Source organism: Chroicocephalus ridibundus, chromosome 6, assembly GCF_963924245.1.
Source record: "Chroicocephalus ridibundus chromosome 6, bChrRid1.1, whole genome shotgun sequence".
Classification (NCBI taxonomy): domain Eukaryota; kingdom Metazoa; phylum Chordata; class Aves; order Charadriiformes; family Laridae; genus Chroicocephalus; species Chroicocephalus ridibundus.
In genome coordinates, this window is record NC_086289.1 from 15,705,698 (window position 1) to 15,732,441 (window position 26,744).

Here is a 26,744-nt window from a genome sequence, read left to right on the forward strand (position 1 = left end):
GAAAGATGGTGACTGTTCCAAGGACAAGTCCCAGCTGTGGGCCGGCTCTCTCCCTCTCACCATCTTTCATCCACAATCCCGTGCAAACGTTACCAAAATTAACGGGTTCAGCAGACCACCCTGTGAATTGCTGTTTCAGTTCCAGGAGAATGATGACAACCTCAAGCAGCAACAAACTGCTGTCTGAAGGAAGGATCCGCACACCCCTTACACAAGATGGTCAGTTTCTAGCCCTGGATACGAGGCACAATAAGAAAGGTCAGTGCTGAGGACAGATTCATTCTCCATTGTGGTTTTAGGTTATTCAAAAGTGCCATCTCGGACCTATACCATTTCACTTTTCAAAAGAAAAAGTTACAAAAACTGGTAAACAAAAAGTTAGTCAGCATACGGCTAAGTTTATATACACTGAAATTTACAAGTTTGTCATTAAGTGACTTCTGCCACAGACCACTGCACATTTGTCCCTAACAAAGCACAAAGCTTGAACCAATGGTCATTAGAAGTGACAACGGGTCATCGCTTTATCAACAAGCATAAAGATAGTAAAAAATAGAACTGTAGCTACTTATCTTTAAATTTGCTGATTGACACAAGCAATCCCTCCCATTTCTGCAACTTCCAGTTGCAGATCCTGCTCTATGACAGAGAGAACCCTGCATCTTTATAGATACTTCTGGCAGAGACCACTTTTCTGTTGACACGTGAACGCAGAGAACTGTCGTCAACCACAGTGCCGATTGAGAGGGATTCCTCTGAGAAGCTATAGCCCATGCAAGATTCCTTGGCACTTCACACAGGACCAGGAGAGGACAAGGTTTCTCTTTGTTAAAACAGTATTTTCAGCAGCATTATCCTCTTCCAACAAATTACAGTCTGAACGTGTGATGGGTGATTTTCGCATAGACCCTTCTACCAAGCTGGCTTATTGCTGGCTTTGTACAGCTAGACCATATGAAGATCCCCACCACTACCTGCCCAGCTGTTAAGGGACTACAGTACTGGAACAGTTTGCTGTCAAGCACTTCACAGGCTTCTTCCAAGGATAACAACATCCTTTGGAAATCCTTCCATTTTAGCAATTTCAAAACAACCCAGCTTGCTGTAAAATTCCAGGATTCTTTTATCATCTGGTCTCACTTCACAAAAAGCCCCACGGGAGCCTGAAGAAGGAAGAGAGAAACAAAACACTGTAAGAGAAGAGTTATTCTAAAAAGCACAGACATCAAATATTACTAGAGTTTCCACCTATTTTTGCATTTAAACCAAATGAAACCACTGATTCAATTTCGTATGGAGTACAGTGCCCAAAAGAAAGTAGATTTATAGCAACATAGCTGACCATTGGGGTCAGCTGCACATTGCAGATGTCTTGTCAGTCTGAACTAATCACCTCCCCTCTGCACACCCTTTATTTCACATAAAAGCATCCCGAAACTCTGATGTTGGCTCAGAAAATAGCACTAGAAGCAGGCACCAAATCGTGCAAAGGAACTGTGAACCTCAGGTGCGCAGTAAGGCAGACAGCCAAGTACTTCCCCATATTGAAGGTTTTGGTAATTACCCACCAGTGCACACTGCCACACATAAGAAAACGCATCATTACCAATGCCAGTAGGGGAAATATAAACATTTCTGCGTTGTTCAAGATGTAAAAATGTGTGCTCTCGTTGCCAAATTGCTCCCTCAGTTCTTCCTATTTTCTAATTTGCAAGATAACGGCTAAAGTGAAAAGCTACCTCTTACTGAAGACAGCAGCAGAAGTTAGCTATCCAAAAGCTTTTATAATTATTTACCTAAATCTACATTGCCAACTATGGCAGGAATTGAATATCTCAGGCTGACAGGCAAACACAGTAACGTTAATATAACCATCCCCAGTTTGCCTTGCATCCTAGAACCAGCATGTAATTAGGAAACACGGAATTCTGAGTGCAAGAAGCTTACCATTAGCCTTCAGAGAAGAGAGCAGACAGGCCATCATACTTTTGGCCACGCTTGGATCTGTCACTTTTTTGTGGATATCAATCTTTATCAATGATGGGAAGTTGGCAAGAAATGATTCTGGCAATACTTCCTGCTCTTCATGGAAGCTTAGCATTATTTTCTGAAAAGGATATGGGAAGCAGACATTTTCATTTATGTTTATTAAGGGAGGCTGCTTTGCTCACAGAGTACACCTCCAAATCAGCATGTTTTCCAACCACACCTCTGACAGTCATTTTGTTCCTTACCTGCTGAATGGCTCTCTGTATTCCAGATAAAAAGGCAGACTACAGAAGCTTCTCAGACTGTCAAAGGAGGAATGCAAAACTCCTTCCATGGCTTCCCAGTGACCCACACTTCAAGTGAGAAAAACCATAAGCCAACCCATAACCGACAGCTTGTGCACAGGTATTCATTTTCTTTGTGTTTTAGAGGGGCAGTTTTAAGCTTTAAGTGTTCCATTCCTCTCCACATGGATTCTTTGGTTCACAGCAGCCTCGAACCATCTCTCATGTCCATGTAATTATCTTAGACTACTTGCCCCAACAAAGGCAGATTTGTCTCTAGCTTGAAATAAGCCTTGTTGGTGACTAAAAGGTGTTGTTGATCACTTAAGACTATTGCAATCATCCAGGAAGATCTTTGCGAATGTGACATAACACATTAACTTCATGCATCTCATGGGAATAGAACAATCAAGTGAGGTTAATGCAGAAGTAGACAATGACACACCTGAAAGATACTCAAGTCATTCCCCCTTCTGGTTACTGAATTTTAAAACCTTCAGGGACCACTAGCTCAAATAAGCAACCTAACTTCATTTCCCGTATAAACGAAAGTCACCTTCATAACAACCCAAACTATCACACAAGGAACCATAGCACTAGCAACTCCCACATTTTTTTCAGGTCAAATTTAACTGCCATCCCCTCAAATCTATTAACTACCATCTCCCAAAGTCTTTCAGGAAGAGTCTCAGTTCAAAGTTACTATTTCAAACTTGTAGAGCTACTTCAGGTTCAGAACCATGTCTGCTCCCCTGGGCTTTTCTTTATCGCAGCTGTAACAGGCACAATCCCATGGAAAGCGTTCAAAGCTAGCCATGCTGGCTTCAAGCATGAAGGCAAAGGTGATCCCTGTTTATTCCAACCACAGAAGTGCCACAAGAGGTAAAACAGGTTATCAAGGAGTAGGGTATAGGTGGGACTAAGAAGCTGTTAGAGAGACAATGCATTCATCTCTTGTGGTCAATAATAACTAACATCAGGAAAAGCAGATACCACATAAACCTCCCTGACAGGAACCTAGACAAAACTGCCAGGCAAGCTCACAAGAGTATGACACAAGTAAGGGGACTGGATTTTCCTTTTGTGAATCAAAACGTTTTATATATCCTTATATCCCATGAAGTTTGGGGCTCAAGATGTATTTAAATAAACTGTATTAGAAGTCAACATTTTAAATCAAAATATCTAAAAAGTACAGAAAGGAAGGTTTTCAAACCAAAGGAGACTGAGATTATCAAGAGGTAAGAAGGCTGTAAAGGAAACCAAATCAATCCTATTCTGTGAGAAACCTCTTCCCCACATGATCTTCAATCACAATGGCTTCTAAGCAACTACTGAATATTCTCTACTTTCCTTTATAGTGTCAAAAGGCTAAATGGATAAAATCCCACAGCATCTGTCTCAAGAGCAAAGTACAAAAAGCTCCTCCGTACTCCCAGGAACTCAAGCCTATACTCTCAAGAAACAGACTTTTTCTGAGATATTGTATGAAAGGCAGAAATCCTGGGGCAATGTACCAACAGCAAAAAATGTTCTTAAACATCTCAATGGAAAAGCTAGTTTACTAGTACAAAACACCTCCTGCTTTCTCTCTGAAGTCTGGCTTTAAACTTCTGGAAATCAAGACCCCTTTCTCCCTTACTGTACCTACTTAAGCTTTGCTGTGTTTAATTTCTGCTATCTTTATATGCATTAGCTTTGCTTCAAAACCTGAATTTACATATACAGTTGAAAGCACAGCACTGTGCAAATGCAGAAGAATCAAGTCATAAAACATACAGACTGCAGAATCAGCTCCACTTCACTAGCAGTAGTGGAGTTATTAAGATACCTTCTACTCACACCTATCCCAGAACAATTCTGCTATTTGCTATGAGGCTTTTTTGTTCTTTTTTAAAAATGTACTTCACTTTTCCCCCACCAAACATGTCCTTAAGTAGTGGCTATTTTCACAACAGGGTGACAAACATTCCATTCTGTTTCCAGGAAGATTTGCTTTGCTTGTGGGAAGGCCTGTGCTCTCAGAGCCATGACCTCCATTAAGACTTTGTCTAAGTCCTACTGCAATAAAGCAAGGGCACACTGCTATATTTTTGCCCTGCCCTTACCAGCTGGGGATTCCCTTAGGAGGCCCACCAGTCTCACACCAGCCTTTGTATTCTGACAACTTGCTGGAAAGTACTTTCTGGAAAATATTCTTTCCTTCTTGAGAGGGAAAGAAAAAAAGATAAGAAGTGTTTCTGGGCCTGCCTCTACTACAGCTTTGTCCACACATCCTTCTACTTACAGGTGTGACTGGCACCTCTTAGTATTAACCACATTTCTTTCCTTGACAAGAATGTATCAGCTAGAACTTTTCACTATTTCTGACACTTCAGTGACATCATTTTTCTAATTTCTTCCAAAAAACAGTTCAAGATATTGATTTTTAGCACTTGCTGAAGGTGAGATGATGTTTTGCACCATTTACAGCTGTCACACTCCATAAACAGCTAATGGATTTTAACATCAAAACTAAATGCTCTTTAATTTGTTTTCCATACTTAAACTGGTGTGACTATGAGGGATTAGCTTTACCTGCAGCATGGGGAAACTAGTATCTCATTTTGCAGGAGAACAGAGAAGAAGCAATCCTTTATTTTCAAACTGTGATTTTCTCTAGATTAAGGTGGCTTACATTTACTGCATTGATTACTACTAAAGTGCATCTCATGGGTGTATTACAACACACAGCTGTTCTGACTGGCTGTGAATAATTTTACTGTCACCTTCCAAGATGTCAGATATTGTGCTCATCAAAGACTTCAGAAAAGTACGAAAATTGAATTGCACAGAAGCTCAAAATGCAACAGAAAAACAAAGACCCACTTTGGAAACAAAGAGTTCAGCACACAGGTTTGATCTTATGGGCTATACCAACCTCCGCCTCAGACAGCTCCTTGTCACTATTTGGTTTAGTATATTTTTCTTGCATGAAAGGGATCCAAGACATTTTGCATTTTTTAATGAAAGGAGTCACATCAACTGTTCCCAAAGCATAGCCACATATGCCATCCTCATCTTCTAAGACGAAGCAGTAATCCAGGCTGAGGGTGAGTAGACCTCCTACTAACCTGCAGAAAGAAGTGTCCAAATTCAGCCAAAAGAAGGTCACTTTGAACAAGTATGCTTTTCAGGTACTCTGAGGGAGACTGTAGGGTCATCCAAAGGAAGCAACAGAGTCCTCCAGTCACAGAATTAGTTCTTACAAAGCATTAACAGACTAATCAGCTGTCAAAACTCAGCTACAAGCAACATCCGCACCTCAGAATCCCACAATTTAATTCTAAACACACTGCTCTTCTGACTCACTAGACAAACAAACTTCCTTCACCTTTTGCCCTCAGCTTCCTTGCTGCCATTACCTCCTACTTCTTCCATCTTCTCTTTTGGGTATTTTTTGATACCAGTTACATATCCTTTCTTAACTACCTTCCTGTCACAGAGCAGCCTCTTTACAAAGTTTATCTAAATTAAACACTCAAGACAAAACAAAACAAAACAAGAAATCAAAGTAGCTGATTTTACAGCTCAGATTTAATGTCTTTTTTTTTAAAAAAAAAAACAACCCACCACACAACTTCATCCCACTTGCCATTGCTTATTCTTTTTAAAAGTTGGTACATGTAATCTGTAATGCGTATTTCAGAAAAAAACTCAAGGCAATTATCTGAAGAACTACACTCGGTTGGAAAAAATACCAGATGGTAACTACAGACTATGAACACTCTCATGATATACTTTCAAAAAGTTTGTAATAATAGGATATTATGATGCACAGGTTTCATAATGCAGAGGTTTCAGCTAAGTCTTTTTTTTTTTTTTTTTAAACAACTCACAAAGGTGACCAGAGCATAAACTGATATGTAACTGTTTATGGTATCTCTAAGAAACCAAAACTCCAATTGTTTTTTCGTTTGTTTGTTCTTTTAAGCAAATGCTATTTACATTCTTCACACACACACTTTAAAAAAATTCAAATTAAATACAGTGTCGGGACTTCATCCTTCAAAACCACCTCTGTCGGTCATTCGTTCCTAATACATACTTGTCTCCAATTAAATCTGGTAAACTATGGAAGGGTTGATCAGCTCCATCGGCATACATTTCTCGGCAGATCTTATATACAGATGCCTAAGAAGAGAGAAGAGATGATTTCAAGTCATCAGTCACATTCAAAAGCTAACAACTTTATTTGAGAGAGATTTCATTAACAGCTCCACTGGAAACTAGTACTGACAGGCATTTAAGTTACAGAGAACAAGAGTACCTATCTATAAGACAGGACCTATCTCCCCCCAGCCCCTCTTAAAGTTGCCCGTCAAAAACATTGTGTTTAAGTTGAATGGCTGGGAAGGAAACGCTGGAGGTCAACCTCCTGCAGGCTGTAATACCACAAGACTAATCCTGAGGGTCAGTTACCAAACACTCAGTGAAGATCAATACCCTTGATACAAAGTCCCTTTTCAAAACCTCCAATGTGCAACAATTTCACCACTGTGAAAGACAGGCACATCCTGACTTTCTGCATGTTAAGGGGCTTTCAGTTGACTCTCTTTGAAGAGTAAACTTTTATCAGTCACACTTTAAATAAGAAACTTTAAGCTTTTCAACAAAAAGGCTTTGCATTCGACATGTCTCTGGCCTCCTTTCATAAAAAGGGAACTCTTCCTCAGAAGAGATATTTTTTATAACTGCATATTTAGTTGCATCACCATTTGTTTAGGTGTCTTAGAAATATAAATTCCATTGTCAAAAAGGAACAAACCACCTTAGGTACAATCCTGCATTAAGGTATGGGAAAGGCTGCTTTACTGCCTGTGAGAATAGCCCAGGACAGAGCCTAAAACTAGCAGGTAAAGAACACGCCCCGTCTGCCTGACTGGCTTCAAAGTCTGGATTCATTGGAGCTGCTCCAAACTCAACTAAATACTAATGTTTCATCTCAATGTGGCTACAAATGCAAAGTCAAAGCTACCTTAACCCTTACATTGTTTAAACTGGATCCATAAAGAGTGTTAACTGTTGGTTGACACATTAATTTTGAGTATTCTTGCTAAGCTAATAGAATAAAGCTACACTACAGATCTGTTCATGAAAAAAAAGGGGGGGGGAACCCCTAATCAATAAAGATTAATATAAAATTCCTGGTTTCAAAGTCTCAAACACTCCGAAGTGGATTTGACAACAATCCTTGCAAAACCAGACCAAAAAGTTTACCACTCTAATGAAATCAGTAACAATGGCTGAAATATCATCACATATTACAACCACATTTCGAGACACAATATCAAGGTTCTGCCCATATCGCTCTGAGAATACCAGTAGTTACCCCAGTCATTATTGTGTGACCAGGTATACGTACTCCCCCTAAGGTTAAGCCATTGAATGTGTTCCCACTGCAAAAATCCCTCTTCCAGCGGCAAACAATTTTAACATGCCTTTCAGAAACAGGGAAGGCAGTCATAGATTTAAAAAGGTGGTGGGGTGGGAGACTGTGAATCAAGACGTGGCTATACCTGTACTGCTGCACAGCACGTTGCTGAACCACAGACAAGTCACTTAACCTTAGTTTTCCCGTGAGATTGCATTTGTGCCTTACGCAACGTACTGGGACACCCATTTCATTAGGTAATGAAGGGACTCGGCAATAACCAGTATTGCCACAAAAGGAAACGCATCACTAACAACAGCGACAAGCTCAAAAGCAGTTACCTCATCTTTAGGAAAGTAGGGTCGTATGGTGTACACTTTGGAAGTGGGCGTTAATGGAGGTGGTTGAAAAAAGAGGTCATTTGCCCCATCAATAGGCAGCAAACGCTGTGAAAACAAAATACTTCATATGACTGTATGAACAACAAGACCCATCACTCTTGGGTGTGCACTGCAGACTCCCAAATTAACATTTGCTACTTGCAGGCACCCCAGAAGAAGGTGGGGTTGGTATGCTTTATAAATGCAAAGACCTTACTTGAATAGAAAATATCCAATTGGTGTTTTAAAATATGCAATTGAAACAGCACATTAAGAGTCTGCTAATCTTATCTGCTTTAAAATACTTTTAACCAATCATATCTACACTGTCTCCGTATAAGAACATAGAATGTCAGGAGGAAAGGTTTGGTCTGAAGAGGGTTAACTGGCCAGAGGAGACGCTTTATCCCAAAAGCAATGCGCTGATTCAATTTGCTGCGCGCAGAGCACCTGTGAGGGGGGAAAAGTATAGCGCCTGAAAAATCCATGAACAAATTTGAACATGGTATAAACAGCGATTTAAGAATGTTTGCCAATTGAAGTCTTTGCAACAAAGCGCATTACAGCTTCATTTAGACAGAAACCAAAATTTGGATGACTATTGCTTTTGCTCATGGAATTCCCATCGGCAGACAAGCATGCGCGCATTGTGCAATTGCGGGCGCAGATAAAAATGCTGTGCGACCTGCAAAGAAACAATGTGAAATGTACAACTAAAGCCGCTGCGCTTCGCATGCGCGTGGGACAGGCAGCATCTCCTTGAGAAATTACTGTAGAGAGGGGAGGAAAATTATTTTAAAACAAGCTGTAAGGCTAATGGGCTTTGGACCAGAAAGCCTTCGGCAGACCAATCCTTCCAGACCTCTGATGTGCAACAAAAGGTTTCTCATAAAACAAAGAAAATGTCATTCAGTTGTGAAGTCATATTGATACCTGGAACTCTCCTGCTAGACCACCTCTAAAGGCCCAGGGTTCTTGGTCTCCACTTAAGAACTGTGCTGAAGATTGACTACGACACCCTGTTGAGATCAGATCCAAGCGGAGAATGTTACGAGAAGGGGGATTTCCTGGGTGTCTAACATGTCCAAAAAGCTAACACACACTTGTGGAAAAAGCTCTCTAACTGAGCTAGAATCCAGGGCTTAGGGGGAGGCTGTAATAATGTATGATTTATAAAGACTTTGTGCTTGCACACCAATTGTGGTATTCCAAATTTTTGATTACCTGTAACAGACTAATGTAAGCACAGGAGAGGTGACTCAGATAATACACCTCATTCCATACCAGAAGGCACAAGAATGGTGCCATTCACAATTACGTAAGCTTCCCAGACATTTTGTACTTTTTTTTTTTCTTTGTATATTTGTGGCAGAAACATCTATTTAATCTATGAAAAGATGACATCTTGGAAGCTACATGGCTCAATAGCTACTATCGTAAATTTCAGATCAAACAAATGCCATTATCACAGCCCCTTGAAAAAAAAAATGGACCTTTCTGAAGTCACATTTTAGTAATGACTGTTTCTAATCTTGTCAGAAAATTAGGACTGGCAATATATGCAAACAGTCTGGAACAGTTCAGGCAGTCATGACAGTTATATGAAACAGTATTCTTGCAAGAGACTACGCAGATTTACATAATCCAGGCTGCATGTTCACAATGCTGCTGGCATGTTGAAAAATTAAGTAGTATCAACTGGAATTAACTCACAATTTAACTAGTACACCCTGTTGGTCACAGAGAATACTAGCTTTGCTTTTTAGCATCTTGATTTTTTCCTCCTCAAGCCCATCAGATGCACCAGGGTCCCCACTGATCAACCAGTCACAGCAGACCCACTGAAGTGCTCAGATTTAGTGTATGCTTGCTTTAGAAAATAAGCTTTCATTAGCTGTTTGACTTTTAATACTGTTCTGCCAGCAAGGCATTACAGCCTTCAACAACTAAGATAACATAAATGACAACTCTGGAGGAGAAGAAAAAAAAAAAAAAAGTACAGTATCTGGAGTGGAGATTTCAACTACCCGCCTAGTTTTCTGACAAGATGAGCAGCGCAAATACTCTTTTCCTTTTGTGGACAGCAATCTACCTCCTGTTCAAGTAACAGTCTCAGATCAGTACAGACAAGTATGTTGTGCTAGTCAGAGAGTCCCAAAGTGTGCCAAGTCTGACATTTACGAGAATTTAGGAATATATGTTAATTACAAACTACCCTAAGTACAGCAAATTTCAGAAACAATCCAAGCATCAGAATTTGAATTTGGTTTACTCCCACATTTTAGAATTCTTAAGTCAAAAGATACCCTTCGCAAGGAGACTTAGTCAATAACTTGGAAGACAGTATCTGTCTGTCCTTTGAGACTACAACTTAACTAGCACTTCCAATTATTACAGTAAAGAGCTGTGTGAATGAAGAGCTGTATAAATGAAAAACATAGTTAATGCCTTAGTCGCTGCGCAAATGTGACTTCAGTTCATGCCTATTGGACATCTAATCTATCTGAGCTGCCTCACAGACAAAACCTTTCCATTTTAATTAATTAATGACGACGCGCTGTGAACATCTGGCGCTGTCCATCCAATAGCAGTAGAAACTTGTGCTGAGGATTCTCCCATCTGTACACAATGGGGAAGAAGACAATAGAAGTCATTAGTAATCCATAGTACTGTACAGCCACACTAATTTAAGGGACTGAATGCTAGCTGGACTTGGGAGGAGAGGTGAAGAAAGTGAATGTTCAGTGGACCATTGAGCACACCGTTTGTTTGGATTTGTAACGTACTTAGCTTTATATAATGATGTATTTTGTCAATATATGTATTTACCCTAGTGATAAACTGCAAGATGAAGACAAAAGCATCCCCCCCTCACAGAAGCACTATTAGCTAAGAGTATTAAACTGTCAAGAACTCTTACCTATTTAATACTTTTTGAGTACTGGAACAGAACAGTACCAAAGTCAGAGCTAGTATTTGCGGAGTTGGCTTCTAGTGTGAACTATTCCCAACATTTGATGCATTTAAAGACTTGAACCCAACTTTACAGGGACATTGAAAACTGAAAGTAATTTCAGCTGAAATCAGTAGGTAGTCTGGTAACTCTGAAATGCAGGCTTAAATTGAGCCCTCAATGTTTTGAGATTACAAGAATCACTGTTCTCTTTATAGAGCTTTGGCCTAGAGTTTTAATCAGATGACATTATCAAAAACAGAGCACTCTTTCTAGCTAAAGGTCAACATACAGCGAGAATAGTAAAGTTGGGGGAGCTGCTTCACAGTAGTCTTAAAAATGCATGAACCAAAGCTTTTAAGCAGCATTAGGCAGAGATGTTAACATACTACAATGCTGGCAAGTTTTCCTCCTAAGCTAGTTTTCTTCTCTGTACTTTGCAGAAGGCAGTCTTAAAAGCTCTTCTTCTTTATCAACCACACAAACAGGGATCCGGTATTTAATAAGCACAAAATATAAAGTTGTTGAACACAGACTGACTTGATGACTTAACAGGTCGTCTGTGTCCTTGCTTAAACCTGACAGTGTTTAAGACTATCATTTAAAGACAATCCAAACACTAGACCTCCACCAAGGTTGTGTAATGGTTAACCACTGTGAAGTTTGTGACAGCTACAAAAAGTGTGACGTGAGACCATCAGCTTTGCTGCCTGCTGTGTATGTCAAGCAAGTCCACAGCATATTCCTTAGAGTTGGATTAAAACCTGAAAGTGAAATGATGTCACCAGAATTACCTAGGCCATGCTGGTGCTATCTGCCAACTTAGGATCCCCCAAAAATCTTTGAGAAAAAAAAACAAAAAAACAAAACAACCAACCACAAACAAAACAAACAAAAAAAGGCCACACATTAAAAAACCAAAAAGACGAAAAAGAAAAAAAAGTTTCAAGATCAGTTTAAGTCTCAGACTAAATCTGTCTAGAGAGCTCCACAATTTCCATCCACTACCAAAAAATAATAAAAAAAAATAAAAAAAATCAACAATTTGGAAAGTGTTTAAAGGAAATTATTTTGCACCAGAATAGCCTTACGCTAAAGCTCGCATGCGCACAGGGCTGGGAGGATCGGCTTCCTCTTGGCCAGGCCCATTGAAAGGTCGCTTCTGCAATTGTTCTGTTGAAGACAGCAATAATGTTATCAAGACAGAGCAAGCAGCAGATGGCTGATGTGGTCACATTTCGTAGTGTCATTTCCAATCATACAGCAGGGCATCCAAGGAGTTACATGGCATAGTCCAGTGTGCATTCAGTCGAGAGTAAGTTAAAGTCAACACTTACGTGTCAGCTGAGATTCAAGTTTCATTAGCCCAAGAAGAAAATCAAGGTCTCCAATCTTAAGCATCCAGCAGACTTCACTTATAATACCAAAGCAAATTCACAGCAAGCATTGCTTCAAATAGTGAGACAGGAAAACCTTTAAAACAGGGTCAAATCAGACCCCACGTCCAATGCCTAATACTTCGTTTTCCCCGTGGGCTAATTAAAAACAAAAAAATACACTATCTGGGATTATAATGGCTCCCAATGCACCTACCTAACCACTGCACAAAAGATTTCACCATTGACATAATACTCTTGATATCCCAGACGTAGGAGTACATGTCATAAAGGATTGTCCTGTTGGCACAATTGGAGAGGCGAGTGAACATCCCCATCACCAAGCTGCACATCTCTTCAAACTTGGCTGCTCGGTTACGCCACTCTTCTATCTATGAACGGAGGCAAAAGATCCACAAGATCAAACACAGCCTTCTAGGGAGGAGAGCTACTCTAAATATGGAAGACGACTATACAATTCATTACTCCATTTTACCAGCACGGACTACCACACCACACATGACTCACGGGTATTCTCTATGTCTGTTAGAAGTGAGGCCAGTCCAGGATCACTGGTCAAATGCAGACACCAGACCGCCTTCACAGCTACATGGTCTACAGGGCTTAAAACAGTAGATTCCACTGGAGAAATGAAAGTTACTGTGACCTGCAGTTAGTTATACACTAACCCTTAGCTTTTAGGAAGTGGAACACTGATCTCTATTACAGACAACATTAGTCAGGATTTTGATTTAAAAGGAGAAAAACAAGATTCACACTCACTTTTTCAGCATCCTTTCCTTTGCAATTAACACTGACAACACTGCTATTTGCTCTGAGCCACTGGAATTCTCTCAGCATCTGTGCACCTTTGGGCCCATGTTCATAAGGAAGATAAAACAAGTCAGCAAGAAGCTGCAAGTCCTCTAAAGTCACTGGTTCTACTGTGTAGAGAGGCTTTTCATTTGGCCCGGGCACAAACTGTTCTTTGTTAACTTGCTCATCAGTCTGCATAGGGGCAATGTCGCTACCAGAGTCTTCCTGCATAGACATCTCCGGGGACTTTGATTCAGCTATGCTCTCCTTATCAGTATCCATTGGCTTCAACTCCTCTGCCATCTTGGCTTCAGCAATATCTGTCAGTATCTGATTAGCATTCTTGTCTGAGTCTTCTTGTTTTTCCACTACCATGTCCATTGGTTCCTCATCAGATTGCTTCTTCTCTTCCTCCTTTACCAAGGCTGGTGACTCGCTGCTCAGTGCTGCCCCCTGACTCATGATGGGTTCTTGATAAACCGTGGTAACCACAGTTGCTGCATTTAAAGAGGATGGTGCCACCAGAGGCCCTACATCCCCTACAGTAGTTTTAGCACCACTGTGGGCCACTTGCCTACCTGAGAATAAGAAGAAACAAGTTTAGAGTTTTCAATATCTAACTATGCATTCAATAACTAACATGCAAATCAGCGACTTCTGCAAATCATGGATGATTCTGCTGCCACACCATCCCATCAGCGCAGTTTTCTTTTCGTACTTTGCCTGTTCTCTTTTGTCATTGTAATTCTAACTACTGACTTTGTTTTTTGCAAGTTTCCCCTCCACATAACTAATTTTCCTAACTTTTCCCCCATCCTATCTTTGCTTACCAGTTAATATTTATGTGTTGCCAGCAGCATTTCCGACTACGCCATGATAATAAAAAGCTCTAAAAGTTAACTTTTTTCTTCTGCATCAACTGACTTGTTAAAGTTTTACTTGCATATAGAGCACGCTTCAAAACATAAGAACTGATGCTTAAATATTTCAACTGCAAAAACGTCTTTTGTGAAAATGGAGATATTCAAGACCTGACTGGACACGGTCTTGGGCAACCTGCTCTAAACTCACCCTCCTTGGGCAAGGTCATCAGGCTAGAACTCAAGAGGTCCTTTCCAACCTAAACTAGTCGGTGAAAGTGAAGGAAGATGACACCTTAATTACTCCTCCTCCCCCAACGTTCTTGCTGCAGAGTTTGAGAACGACCAGAAACCCTACAGCAGTTCAAAAGGATAACTCCTCACAACTCTGCTCTAGAGCAGAAGAGGTTCTTCCTTCGATTTCACCACCAGTTATCAGAGAAGGGCACTCCGACCACCGCCAATGTACATTTGAGAAAAACAGATTTTACATCAGATGCCAAGCTCCCATTGCTACAAGAGAGATGTACAATGCTGGAAGGAACTCAGCTGTTTTCTATAGGCAGAAACTAAGAAAAAAACTGAAAGAATATGGACTCTGAGGCAGAACTAATGTTTACAATAATCTAACACCCACTTCAAAAAAAAGACTATTCTTATTCTCTTAGGTCTCACAGAAGTCTAGTAACAACTGGGACTAGCAAGATCCAGACTCTTTCCTGTCTTGTGTCATAAGCACCAAAGGATCACATGTCAACGTTACTTCTGCTGATCAGTCGGGGCACTGTAGGCACACTGCAGAATGCCAAGCATTCTTTCTTTATCAAGGCTTCCCCAGTTAGTAAGGCAGAAAATACTTTCAACAGAAAAGTATGCAAATTGCGAGAATCTGTGAAACATTTTTAGTCTAAATGCAACATTTAACCCCATTTTTCTACCAACCCCAGAATACCACAAAATCAAGACTCACTGCTGTATTGCTGAGGTACACCAAATTCCTGCAACCATTCTGTTAAGGCCAGCTTCAGGGCCATTTGTGGGCTGTACAGAACATCTGTTTCAATATCTTCATCACTCCCCTCATTTTCCAATTTAATCTGGATAGAAACTGTGCTGTCTTCAGTATCAGCTACATAGACAAGTTTTTAAAAGTTATCATGCAAGTTTCATTTAAAATAATAATAAAAAAATGTCACATTAGACAAGGCATTCAAAAACTCTCTAGCAGCCTTATTTCACAAAGAAGGACAAAGCATTACACATCCTAATTAGACAAGATGGAAAACTATGGTCACCACCAACATCAATACAGAAACGTTATGCAGAAACTAGATATTCTGGCATTCAGTTTCTCTTTTGATCTGAACTGCTTATATTCCAATGAAATCAAATCCGTGGACACTTATGTCAAATTTGGACATTAAAATTGCTTGCTGAGAGTGCTTTTTATACAACCACAGACATCTCTCAAGGCTACAGAGATGCTATAGATACTTCCCAGGAAATCCATAAAACAATCTAGATGCTTGTAATTTTTCAGGCAACTGCCGTTTACTTACAGGATAGAAAATGCTAAGGGATCTTAAACAGAAAGAGCTGGTAAGGAAAGGCTAGAATCATTAAAAAAAATAAAAATCAGTATGACTTACATGGTTAAACATAAATCCCAGCAAACAGTTAAGCATACTTACTCATCACCACATCTTTTCTCACTCCATTCATGTTAGACTTGTACCATGTTGCAAGTGTGTGAATAGCAACATAATTGGCTTCAAATTCACAGTTTGGATTGGTCAGAACTCCCTTTAGTCGAGGGATGAGCTCAGTTGACCGACCTTTGTATGGCCCAAGAAAAAGCCTCTTTTGATCATAATCATTAGCATGAATGTTATCCCAGATAACTGGTGCTCTCCTGATGATCTTAGAAACTTCTTCAATGGACTCTACTGGAATGTCTTTGGATACAACTTTCGGACCTAAGAGGGAAACAAGGTAAGCGGAGGGTTTTGCATATACTTGAGGATTCAACCCCCAAGTAGTCAGACAGTTTATTTTATTAAATGCTTATGAGAAATTGTTTTTAACACCAGCAGTGAATTAAAAAAACTCAAACAACCAAACAACCCACAAAACCCTAAAATAAACAATTTCTACCTGTCCATAACACCTCAATGCCAGGGAGCAGCTTTTCTCCTACAGTCCGTAAATATGGCGACTGTGCAACATTTGGATAACAGAAAGTTCCACAGTACTCTGCACAGGGAAAGAGAATGTTGCTGTTAGTAGAAGAATCCACATGTGTGACAACATACCCAACTGTCTCATGAATGCATTGACAGAATACTACCATGTGAGAAGAGAATCATCTACAAAATTAACAAAGAAAGGCCCAAAAAGTATAAAGTATAAATAAAAAGGACATTATGAATGATACTTAGTGTAAAGATCAGAAGGGAAAGGTAGAGAATTTAATTAAAATTGCTCAAATGTCAAAATCAGGGAAAAAACTAATGAAGTTCATAAATAGAAGGTAAGGTTACAGCAGACAATACACAAGAGAACTAGAAACCCTAAGACTGATTATGAAGTGCAAATACCTAAAAATATTAACACCGGAACATATATCTTTTTAAAGTTAAAGGGGAGGTCTGCAACAGAACCAAACCACTATAGTGTAAGGGGATAAACAAATTAACAATGAGGATAACATAGCTACTCAATTGAATTTCCCTTGCAACAATCCACACCGCTGAACATAGTGATTCTCCCTCACAATATTTTTACAGATATTATATTAGAGGAAGCTTCCAATTTAAAAAAGCAATGACTGAACCTGAGTGCAAGTCATCTTACTTTTTAATAAATAAACAAAACAATTTAGTGCCTAATAAAAGTGGGTAATCTTATTAAAAACAGGTACCAATGACAGAAGTACGCAAAGACTGTGCTGTACCTCTACCTTAAGAAAATTCTAAGAAATTAACAGCTAGCCAGATCCAGAAGCAGAGAGATTGTGGTACATGTCAAACAGAAGTCTTCCTTTAACCTAATTTTCAGTTCAAACTACTTGAACTGTTCTATCAAGCTGCCTTCTTTGCTTGGCATTAAGTTTTTGAGAGATGTGTAGTTTTGGCAAAACCACTGCATATATTTGAATTACTTGAACCTTTCTTTGTAAAACAAATTTCTTCAAACAACCCCAAAATAAACCTTAAAGCAGTGATTAAATATTAAACCAGCTTTTCAACCAGTAAGATAATAGGGCCCCTCCTTTAAGGCTGAACTAAATGATTCATCTCATTTTACCTGTAGGACAGAAAAGGAATGTGTCCGGTTCTCCTAGATACTGATAAATTTCATTTGTTATTGAGACTTGAGCATGAGCAAAGGAACTGAAAACTTCTTTGTCTGCTGCACACATGTTGTGATCGATATCATCAAACAGCAGTGCAAAAGATCTGCAGCCAAATTGGGAAACCTGATACAAAAGACAAGAGCAAAAGATTTAATTTTTTTAATTACTTTTATTTTTTTCCTTTTAAAAATTCTACAGTTTGATTTTACAAAGTGACAGGAGTGGGGGAGAGAAGGTAGGGGAGGCAAGACAGACTTCGGTGTCTATTCATAATGAATGCCTATCTCTGACCCACTGCTCTGCTTTTCTCAAAGATTAGACATCTAAAGACTGGCAATCTGTTCCAGCTTTAACAATCCAAATCTGATCCCACTGGACAGACAGCTGGAAAAAAGCTAACTCTTTATCAGCTTTTGGACAAAAGACAGAAGTCAATTACGAGAACAAAAAAGGTGTGTATGTCAGGTCTGCCTCCAAAGGCATTTACTGTGGATAAGAGTTCTTGCTTTAGAAATGCGTCTTGGCTTCAAGGCCCCAAAACACTCTGAAGACAAGCTCCCAAGAATAGCCTTCAGAGTCCAATATAAAATAAGACTTTTTTTTTTTTAAATTTAGATTATCACTAGCCACTTCAGCAATACAACCTGAACGCAGCCATTGGAATCGTTCAGAGGCGTACAAACCACTGCTAGTGCTGAAAACATTGAAGAAGCTAGTAGAAAAGGTGCAAGAGTGAGCAGAGTACTGAAGTTTTCAAATTAAGTAGCACTGCAACCTTGGGAAGTTTGTCACACTTACCTGGTCTAGCTTGCGCTTCAACGTGGATACCTCTTTAGGATTGGAGAAAGTGATGTCAAGTCCAGGTGAGATTGCATAGATAAACTCTATTTCATGTTCTCGTGCAGCTGCTATTAGAGTCATTAGCTGCTCTGGAAATCAAATTCAAACATTTCAGAAGAATTCAACAATTACAAAAAATAATCTTGCATGTCGTTATAGGTAAATTACAAAACGCAGATGCCTCTGCTACCATAATAAAAAAAAAATAAAATTGCTCGAGTTTCTTAAAACTAACACAGCAAAGAGCACCAAATCGTTTGAAGAATTATCAGAAATTATGCCAAAAGGAATCACAGAATCATGCAATGATAGGGGTTGGAAGGGACCTCTGGAGATCATCTAGTCAACCCCCCTGCCTGAGCAGATTCATCTAGAGCAGGCTGCACAGGAACACATGCAGGCAGGTTTTGAATGTCTCCAGAGATGGAGACTCCACCACCTCTCTGGGCAGCCTGTTCCAGTGCTTTGCCACCCTCAATATAACAACTGTCCTTGTATTATTATTTTCCATGTTAAATTTTTAAAAATATTTTTAAAATTCTCTTTATCCCAATGTTGTGAGACAAATGTGGATGTTGTCTGTTTTTACAGTATGCACACCACCCGTTCCACAATTATTACTCACTTTTGTCACACATACTAAGAAAAAATTCAATGTAGCAGTATGACACTGCATGACATCAATTCACATACTATTCGTATGACTGAAGCTTGGGGCGCATGAAAAAGGGCTTTTTTAACACCACTGTGGAAAAGTAGTTGCTTTAAGAAACAAACTTCAAATTCAATCTTCCATGCAATGAATAAAGAGAATTATTTTTAGAATATTTAACGATTGTTGTTGTTATTGGCCATTATCTTGCAGTATCCTTTAGACTGTATTTCTGCAGTGGTTCCAAGTGGCCTCCAAGAAGGATTATTTAGTTTCAAGCAAGTATCATTTTTCCTCTCACCCAAGGAAAATGATAATCCCCACAGGCTAATAAAACACTGTATATCCCATAAATGCCAGAGGTGGATAAAAAGCCTCACACCAGCTTAAACGGGTCTTTTATGTTCTGATTAAATAGTCAGAAGCTGCTTTTCTAACTGGTACTCTTCATTGAGACAAGCACTTAATGAATGACATAAAAGGGCATGCTATTCACTCATCAATCTTCTCTCTTTTCTGAAGCAAATAATTTCTACTTCAAAATATGGCCCAGATGTTCAAGAGCCAGAGGAGTAATTTTAAGCAACCTTTCCCCGGAAAAAAGTAGATCTCGTAACACAAAGCCTTAAAAGCAGTTTTAGAAATAATCTGTAGAGTTATAGTTAAAAGAAGTAAAACCATGCTTGTACCAAAGCTCCACTAAATACATTTGCAGGGTATTAAGAATGGGTCTCCACTCACCTTTGGAAATGGCTACTGTGATTGAACACACACAAACATATGTAGCAATGTCCAATTCATTCAAAAGTCTATTTATAGAAAATACAGAGGGGAAATAAAGGCAATTACCTGCTTCCTCCACAGAGTACATTTCTCGCCAGAACATCCTGTGCTTGTAGTCATCCTTTGGAGCATACAGGTATGTATTTAGTCCCCACTTCTGAAGTCTATAAACACAGGATAAAAAAAACCTTCATTGGAAGAATAGTCTACAAATTCAGGAATTCTACATTTCACTTGATCTAATTTCAATTATTTTTACTTGATCTAATTTATTTTTTTCTTCAATGAACAATAACGTTACACACAACTGATATTGGACAAATACAGTTTAGGCAAGATGGAAATGTGATTATGAGCCCCTCCTAAGAACATTGATATTAGCCAAAAAGCTGCTCTAGGTTAGAACAATAATTCTTTTCAGGCTTAAGTGGAAGATTATGATTATATTGTGATGGAATGCGCTGCAGTAAGAGGAAACACGACTTGCCTTCTAAAAAGTTCTTTCCTCTGCTCCATAACCCAAGGTCTTCCATAAAATCCTACAGGAAACAAGATTAAAGTTATCCAGTTAGATGTTAGATTATACCTGCTTCATGGAAGATTATATTACAACCCACCATTTTCTTCCTCTTCTGCTACATTCATCAAAAAGCTTCCCAAACCAGAAGGGAAAAAGTAAAATCTAGACAGACAGCATTAGGAAAGTGTAATAACCTAAACTGATCTAAATTTAAAATGCAATTATAACTTATTTCATTACTTATGATCCAAGGTCTTATAATTCTGGCCACTGAAGCAATTAATTTTCAGAATACAAACTGTATTCCTGAGTATATGCCCTTGAAAAGTCAGCATTATTATAAGAGCAGACTGAACAGTCACAACCTAATTACACTATCACTCCAGACACCTACAAAATGGATTTTTTTGTAATGTGAACACTGAAGACACTTGAAAATATTTACTAGCTCGAAGATGCTTAACCAGTGGTACAGTTTAGAATGCTAAGTACACACAAAGAGTATATAAATACATACTGAGGTAGATGATGCGTAATTAAAAAAAACCACGCAAGTGAGTCAACAAAATGCTTAGGATTTCATTCCTTTTATTCAGTTGAATAGGCTCCTTGTCAAAATTAACTTGCAAGTTGATATCTTACTTTACAATTCCCCCATCTTTACAAGCTAAGACTATGTCTTCAAATAATCATATAAAAGTATCTACAAGTGATTTTAGAATAGTGTATATTCAAAGTCATGGAATTCCATAGAAATTGTAACTGCTTCTGGTTTTAAATCTAATCCTTCCATTCTAGAAACATAATACTTTAAAAAGCACTCTCAATACACTCTTAGTCAAGTAAATTCACTTAGACCTATGTGCAAACAGTTTAACCACAAGTGGGCACTTCAAAACAAAGCTTCAGCTTGGCAGTCTGTGCAAAGACCAGAGACTAAAATAACACTGAAATTTAATAAGCTCTTATTTTCAAACAGCACAGCCACTCAGTGATGAATGATGCTCCTAATACACAAAGCTTACAAGTCCCCACAGAACACCAGTTCAAAAGGTAGACAATATCTTCATTTCCAGAGTCATTCACCATTGTAAATCTAAATATTTGGCCTCACAGAGGTCAAAACCACCCTCCTACAACCTTTCAAAATTCAAAACTGATGCAACTGAGCATTTTCCATATACTAACAAGTATTTCAGTTACTTGTTAAGTGAACAATGCTCTTTTAAGAAGCTTAAAGCAGGCTCAAGTTTTAAGAATTAGTCTGTCAGAGGGATCTTAAGACTAAATGGCACCACGAAGTGGCAAAGCTGAGTAAGTACTACACTTCACAAACAGCAAAGTGACAAATGGAGGACAGTTAAATAGAGGAACAAACAAGAGCAGTTGCAAGGCATAAAACCCTCCCAGTTTATTTCACCCAGAACAAATTTCTCACTTTCACTAGCATTATCTAATTCCGAGTGACGCTGCTCTTTCTTTACCTATGCCACTACTGTTTCAGACCTCCTAGCCTAAAGCAGAGCAGGGGCCTACTAGAACGAAAAAAAATAAAATAAAAAAAGAAAAGAAAAGAAAATCAGGTAACAAAGACGTGGTTTAACCCCAGCTGGCAAGCAGAACCATGCAGCTGCTCACTCACTCTCCCTGGTGGGATGCAGGAGAGAATCAGAAGAGTAAAAGTGAGGGAAAAAAAAAACACTCCTGGGTTGAGATAAAGACCGTTTAATAAGTAAAGCAAAAGCCACACATGCAAGCAAAGCAAAACAAGGAATTCATTCACTGCTTCCCACAGGCAGGCTGGTGTTCAGCCATCTCCAGGAAAGCAGGGCTCCATCACCCATAACAGTTCCTTGGGAAGACAAACACCATAACTCCAAACATCCCTCCCTTTCTTCTTCCTTCCTCAGCTTTATACTATATGGTGTCACACTCAGTGTATAGGATATCCCTTTGGTCAGTTGGGATCAACTGTCCTGACTGTGTCTCCTCCCAGCTTTTTGTGCCCTCCCAGCCTGCCCACTGGCACAGCCATGAGAGAAGCAGAAAAGGTTTTCACTGCCTGGCAACAACCAAAAACATTAGCGTGCTATCACCACTGTTTCTCATCCCAAATCCAAAACATAGCACTATACCAGCTGCTAGCAAGAAAGTTAACTCCATCCCAGCTGAAACCATGACAAAAGACCGATTAAATATGACCAAAGAGAACATGCTAATCCAAAGTGAGACTTTTCTGTCACCACTTTTCTTAGATTACTAATGTCACCATCTGATGACAGTTTTTGCATCTTTCTATCCAACTAAAAAATCGACCTGGTTTTGTATTACTCCCTCAAAACTGTGTATCAGGTTAATACAAAGTCAACAGATCATGCCAAATACCTCATCCCAGTCACCACGCTCTCCACCACTAAAAGCCAGGATAGCCTGGAGGCAGAGCACCAGAGCTTTGCGTCCTGTACTCACAGATCTTATTACCCCCCCAAAAGAGTGAATTTGATATCTGTCAAACTCTTCACATTCTTAAAGAGCACACCCAGTATTTGGCCAATTCCCCCGGCTCTTCTAGAAAAGATCCAAACTCTCCACCTCACTGCTTTAATTTCACCATATCTCTAGTCTGTGTTAACCACTGTACTATGTTTAAATATTTATCTATACTTCTGAAGTAACTCCCCGTTTTTCTCTTACCCCTATAATTCTCTTGAGTCACTAAAGAGACAGATGTTTTCACCCACTACCATTTACCTCATTCACCACAACAGAGTTTTCCTGTTGTTGTTTTTGGTTTGTTTTGTTGTTGTTTTTGGTGGTTGGTGTTTGTTTTTTTTAAACACTCCCCTATTCCTTTTCTTCTTGTATACATTAATGGTAGACTAGTAACTCTTAACTAGTGTTAGACTGCTTCATTGGGCAGAGGCCATTTTCTAGCTTCGCATTATACACAGTGCAATCAAGAATACCTGCACCAAAATATATGCAGAAGAGATCAACAATGTAACTATGATGACAAGAAAAAAGATTATAGTATTGGTGGTTCTGATATAAACCTGGATGAACAGGTGATCCATGGTCAAGGTGTATCATCAGAAATGTGAGAAATCATGCTGTTACAATCTGTATTTCTGTTCACTGTTATCTGTCTCCAAAGCCTTCAGTTTAGCACCTATCTTCATAGAATTAAGTCTATTAACTAAGCAAAGATATCCCTCTCCACACTAACTGCATTTAAGCCCTAGTAAGTGCTAAAAAATAAAGGCATTAACTGGGCCTAGTGCACTTCGCACAGTGACATTTGCAGGAGCCAAATGGTATTTTCTTTTTAAGATATGAACAAAAGCCATTCTGCAAGCAATGCAGATACTGACTTTGACAAACGGCCTGTTTCACTCTCTACTCCATCTATTAATCATTTCATTCTCCTACTGGAGATTCATTACAGATACAGAAATAATAGCAGTCCACAGGAATTTAGAACGATTCCAAATCAACTATAGTGTTGGGAATAAACCATTTTTCTTGCTGGCTTTCAACCACCTACCTTAACTGGCCTGTCAGAAAAGCAGATAAATTCTGTAGTTATTGAGAAATGCAAAGAGAGTCCCTTTATTCTGCAGCTTCTGCAACAATTTAAACCTTTTAATGTTGCAACTATGCCAAAAGACAAAAGAGAACTGTTCTACAGCGCAATTAAAATGGTAAGCTACAACATTTCAGAAAACAGGGAACATTTAATATTAATTCCAGAACAGATGTCTATAGAATCACCTATTCCCTATCCAGGAAACTCAATCCGAGTCTCTGGTGTGCAGGAAGAGCATGTACAGCTGGGATAATCGCCCAGCAGCTCTTCTCTCTCTCCTACCTCCCCCTTTAGTCGCGTACTAGCAAGCACTGCCTCAGCCTCCATTAGGAATCATCGGCCCGCTGGGGATGCCAGGCCTGCCCTCACCCCGCCGAACAGCTGCCATCAAAGGGCACTCCCTGCTAGCCAACAGCTTCCAGCACAAGCCCCAGGGGGAGCAGCCCCGCCCGAGAGCCGCGGCTCCTCCCCACCCCCCCCCCCCCTCCAGCCTTCTCTAGCGGAGGGAGCCCCGGCCAAGAACGGCGCACCACCCTGCTCGCAGAGCGGGCTCCTCCGGGGGAGGAGGCGGCACAGCAGCGCCAGCTGGGACCAGTTCCTCGCCTCCGGTCTCCCGCGAATGCCGACCCCCCTCCCCCCCCGGACACCCCCCGCCCCGTCCTCCCACACACCCCCGTGTCCCAGGGTTATAGGACACCCCCTCCGAGAGCTCTTACCTTCCACGACGCCGCAGAGGAAACGGCGGGAGCCCAGCGCGGTCTCCGTCTCGGTGTCCGTTTCCTCGCCTCCCGGGACGGGCCCCGCGGCGGCGCCCGGCGGCTCTAAGGGAGCGCCGGGCACCCCAGCCGGGTTGGGGCTGCCTTGGGGCTCCTCCAGCGCCGCCTGCCCCTCCTTCTGCACCATCCTGCCGCCCGCCGCCAGGACCCCCGCTCGCTGGGCCGGGCCGAGCCGAGCCAAGCCAACCCCAGTCCCTCCTTCCTCCTCTCCACAACCCCTTTGTCTCCGCCGCTCCGGGCCGCCGCCGCCGCTTCCTGTTTACGGGGCCCTGCGCCTGCGCGGGGAACCGGCCCCAACCGGTCCGCACCGCTCTGCCCGCAAGCCGCCCCGGTCGGAGGCACGCCCGGGGGAGCTTCTATCGCCGCGGAAAGGAAGAACGCGAGCCGCCGCGGCCTCACGGCCCGCCGCCGCCGCGCTGCCGGGACCGCGCCGCTCGAGCGGGAACAACGGACTGAGACGAGGGAGTTACCTCAGGGAACGGGCGCGCGGAGCGGGGGGGGTTCGCCCACAGCGCATGCGCGGAACGCGGAAGGATGCGCACTGCGTCTGCGCGGGAAGGCGGGCTGTGCCCGCCGCGCATGCGCGGGAGGCCCCCGGGAAGGGAGGGAGGCGGCGGCGGGGCAGCGCGCACGCGCAGGGCGGGGGAGCGCGCACGCGCCCTGGGCTTTGTGTAGGGAAGCGGCGCCGGGGGGAGGGGGGCGGGAAGGGGGGAAATGAAGTGTTTACTGCGGCTCCGCGCATGCGCCTCGGGGGACGGCGCGCGGAAGCCTCGCGGGCGGGAGCGCGCCTGCGCGGAACGGACCTCGCTCTGCTCAGCTTCGCTTAACTCAGCGGCCGCGCGGGCTTCCCTTGAGCCGTGACCTACTTCTGGCGACGCCCCGCGAGTTAAGCAGGGTCCGGTGGGGCTGCGGCGCGGATGGGAGACCGAGCTGCTCCGTCCCTGCCGCAGGACGGAAAGGGGCCGCGGGTGGGATGCCTCTACAGTCGCTCCTTCCCAGGACAGCCCGGCTGCGCTCGCAGATGTTTCCACGCCTGGAAGGGTCTACGAGGATGCTGAAGGATGGGCTGCGAAGCTGAGGTCATCTCAGTAAATCAGAGAAGGGGCCTGAGGTCAGACGGCATCTCTCCAGGGAGAAGCTCTGGAGAAGCAACAGCCTCCCCCCCCGCAAGCATGAGTCAGAGCAGAGGGCTGAGCAGAAGACCTCCCATGAGGCCAGGGAGGTAATCCTTCCAGCACGCCCAGCGCTGGGGAGGCCACGGCAGGTACCAGCCAACAAGAAACCAGTGAGCAAAAAGCTGCTGGAAACCCCAGCGGGTGGGGGGGGGGGGGGGCGGGGGGCAGCTGAGAAAAGTGTCAGACATCACAGCAGCTACATCACATGTCAGCCAAAACTGAAAAAAAAAATAGTGAAAACTGATTAAAAGCATATCCCCTGCTGATTTGGGCACTGTTCACCCTTACCCAGCTCACTCAGCTCTCCCAAACCCCTCCCTGGTATTTTCTGAAGTCTGTTTCCTGCTCTTGAACCTTATTTCTACCAATGATATTTTGGCGTGATGAGAAACTCAAGGCAGGTCTGTTTCTGGCTCCACCTATACCCATGCTCAGGAAGCTGCGGCAGAGACCCTGGCCAAGGAGCATCTCTAGTTACCGTCACATCCAATTTAAAGCTTTCAAAGAGCAAAAATAGAAATTGTACTGCTGCCCCTAAATAGCAACTAGCTAAATTTATTAATACGTAACAAAGCTTTACAGAAGTGTTAGAGAGGAGAAGTGCACAGACTTTGGGTGGAAGACACTCAGTACTCTCATACCACCGCGTGCAGAACTGGACAGTTGGCTGGTAGGTCAGAAGGGACCCTAAAGCAGGCCTGCACTCACAGCTTTGATCATCCCAAAATAATCCTGTGGTGACAATTCCCCCAGCGTTGGGATCTCATCCTTTTACAAGATGCTTGTGTTTCTAGGCAGCATTCGGGATGCTGGAGTGAATCACTGCCCCAGGCTGCATCAGCTGCCTCATCCAGTTGCTCAGCTGTTTTCCCACATAGCCACTGTTCTTTTTTCCTCTGAAAGCTGGGAAAAAAATGGCTTGAAACAACACAAGGCTACCCTTTTCTAAGGACCCATCAGCTCTTACCTCCATTCTCAGCATAGAC

General features: G+C 41.6%; 1 protein-coding gene across 1 annotated transcript; it reads right to left on the bottom strand.

The window, feature by feature from the left end:
• Nucleotides 1-495: 495 nt before the first annotated feature.
• On the bottom strand, nucleotides 496-25,070 carry OGA (O-GlcNAcase). The gene is made up of 16 exons (XM_063337406.1): nucleotides 24,524-25,070; nucleotides 20,189-20,240; nucleotides 19,768-19,865; nucleotides 18,225-18,355; nucleotides 17,378-17,549; nucleotides 16,226-16,324; nucleotides 15,763-16,047; nucleotides 15,042-15,200; nucleotides 13,179-13,789; nucleotides 12,613-12,787; nucleotides 9,000-9,085; nucleotides 8,028-8,132; nucleotides 6,361-6,446; nucleotides 5,194-5,386; nucleotides 1,948-2,107; nucleotides 496-1,163 (listed from the first exon to the last, which is right to left on the bottom strand). The coding sequence occupies exons 1-16, from the start codon at nucleotides 24,708-24,710 to the stop codon at nucleotides 1,027-1,029; spliced, it is 2,736 nt and encodes a 911-aa protein (XP_063193476.1). The 5' UTR covers nucleotides 24,711-25,070; the 3' UTR covers nucleotides 496-1,026.
• Between the last annotated feature and the right edge of the window lie 1,674 nt (nucleotides 25,071-26,744).

Coding starts and splice junctions, on each gene's coding strand:
- OGA (XM_063337406.1), bottom strand. CDS start 24,710: ATGGTGCAGAAGGAGGGGCAGGCGGCGCTGGAGGAGCCCCAAGGCAGC. Junction 16,048..16,225: donor CATTGAGGTGTTATGGACAG/GTAGAAATTGTT, acceptor TTTCCCTCTTAG/GTCCGAAAGTTGTATCCAAA. Junction 1,164..1,947: donor CTCTTCTCTGAAGGCTAATG/GTAAGCTTCTTG, acceptor TTCCTTCTTCAG/GCTCCCGTGGGGCTTTTTGT.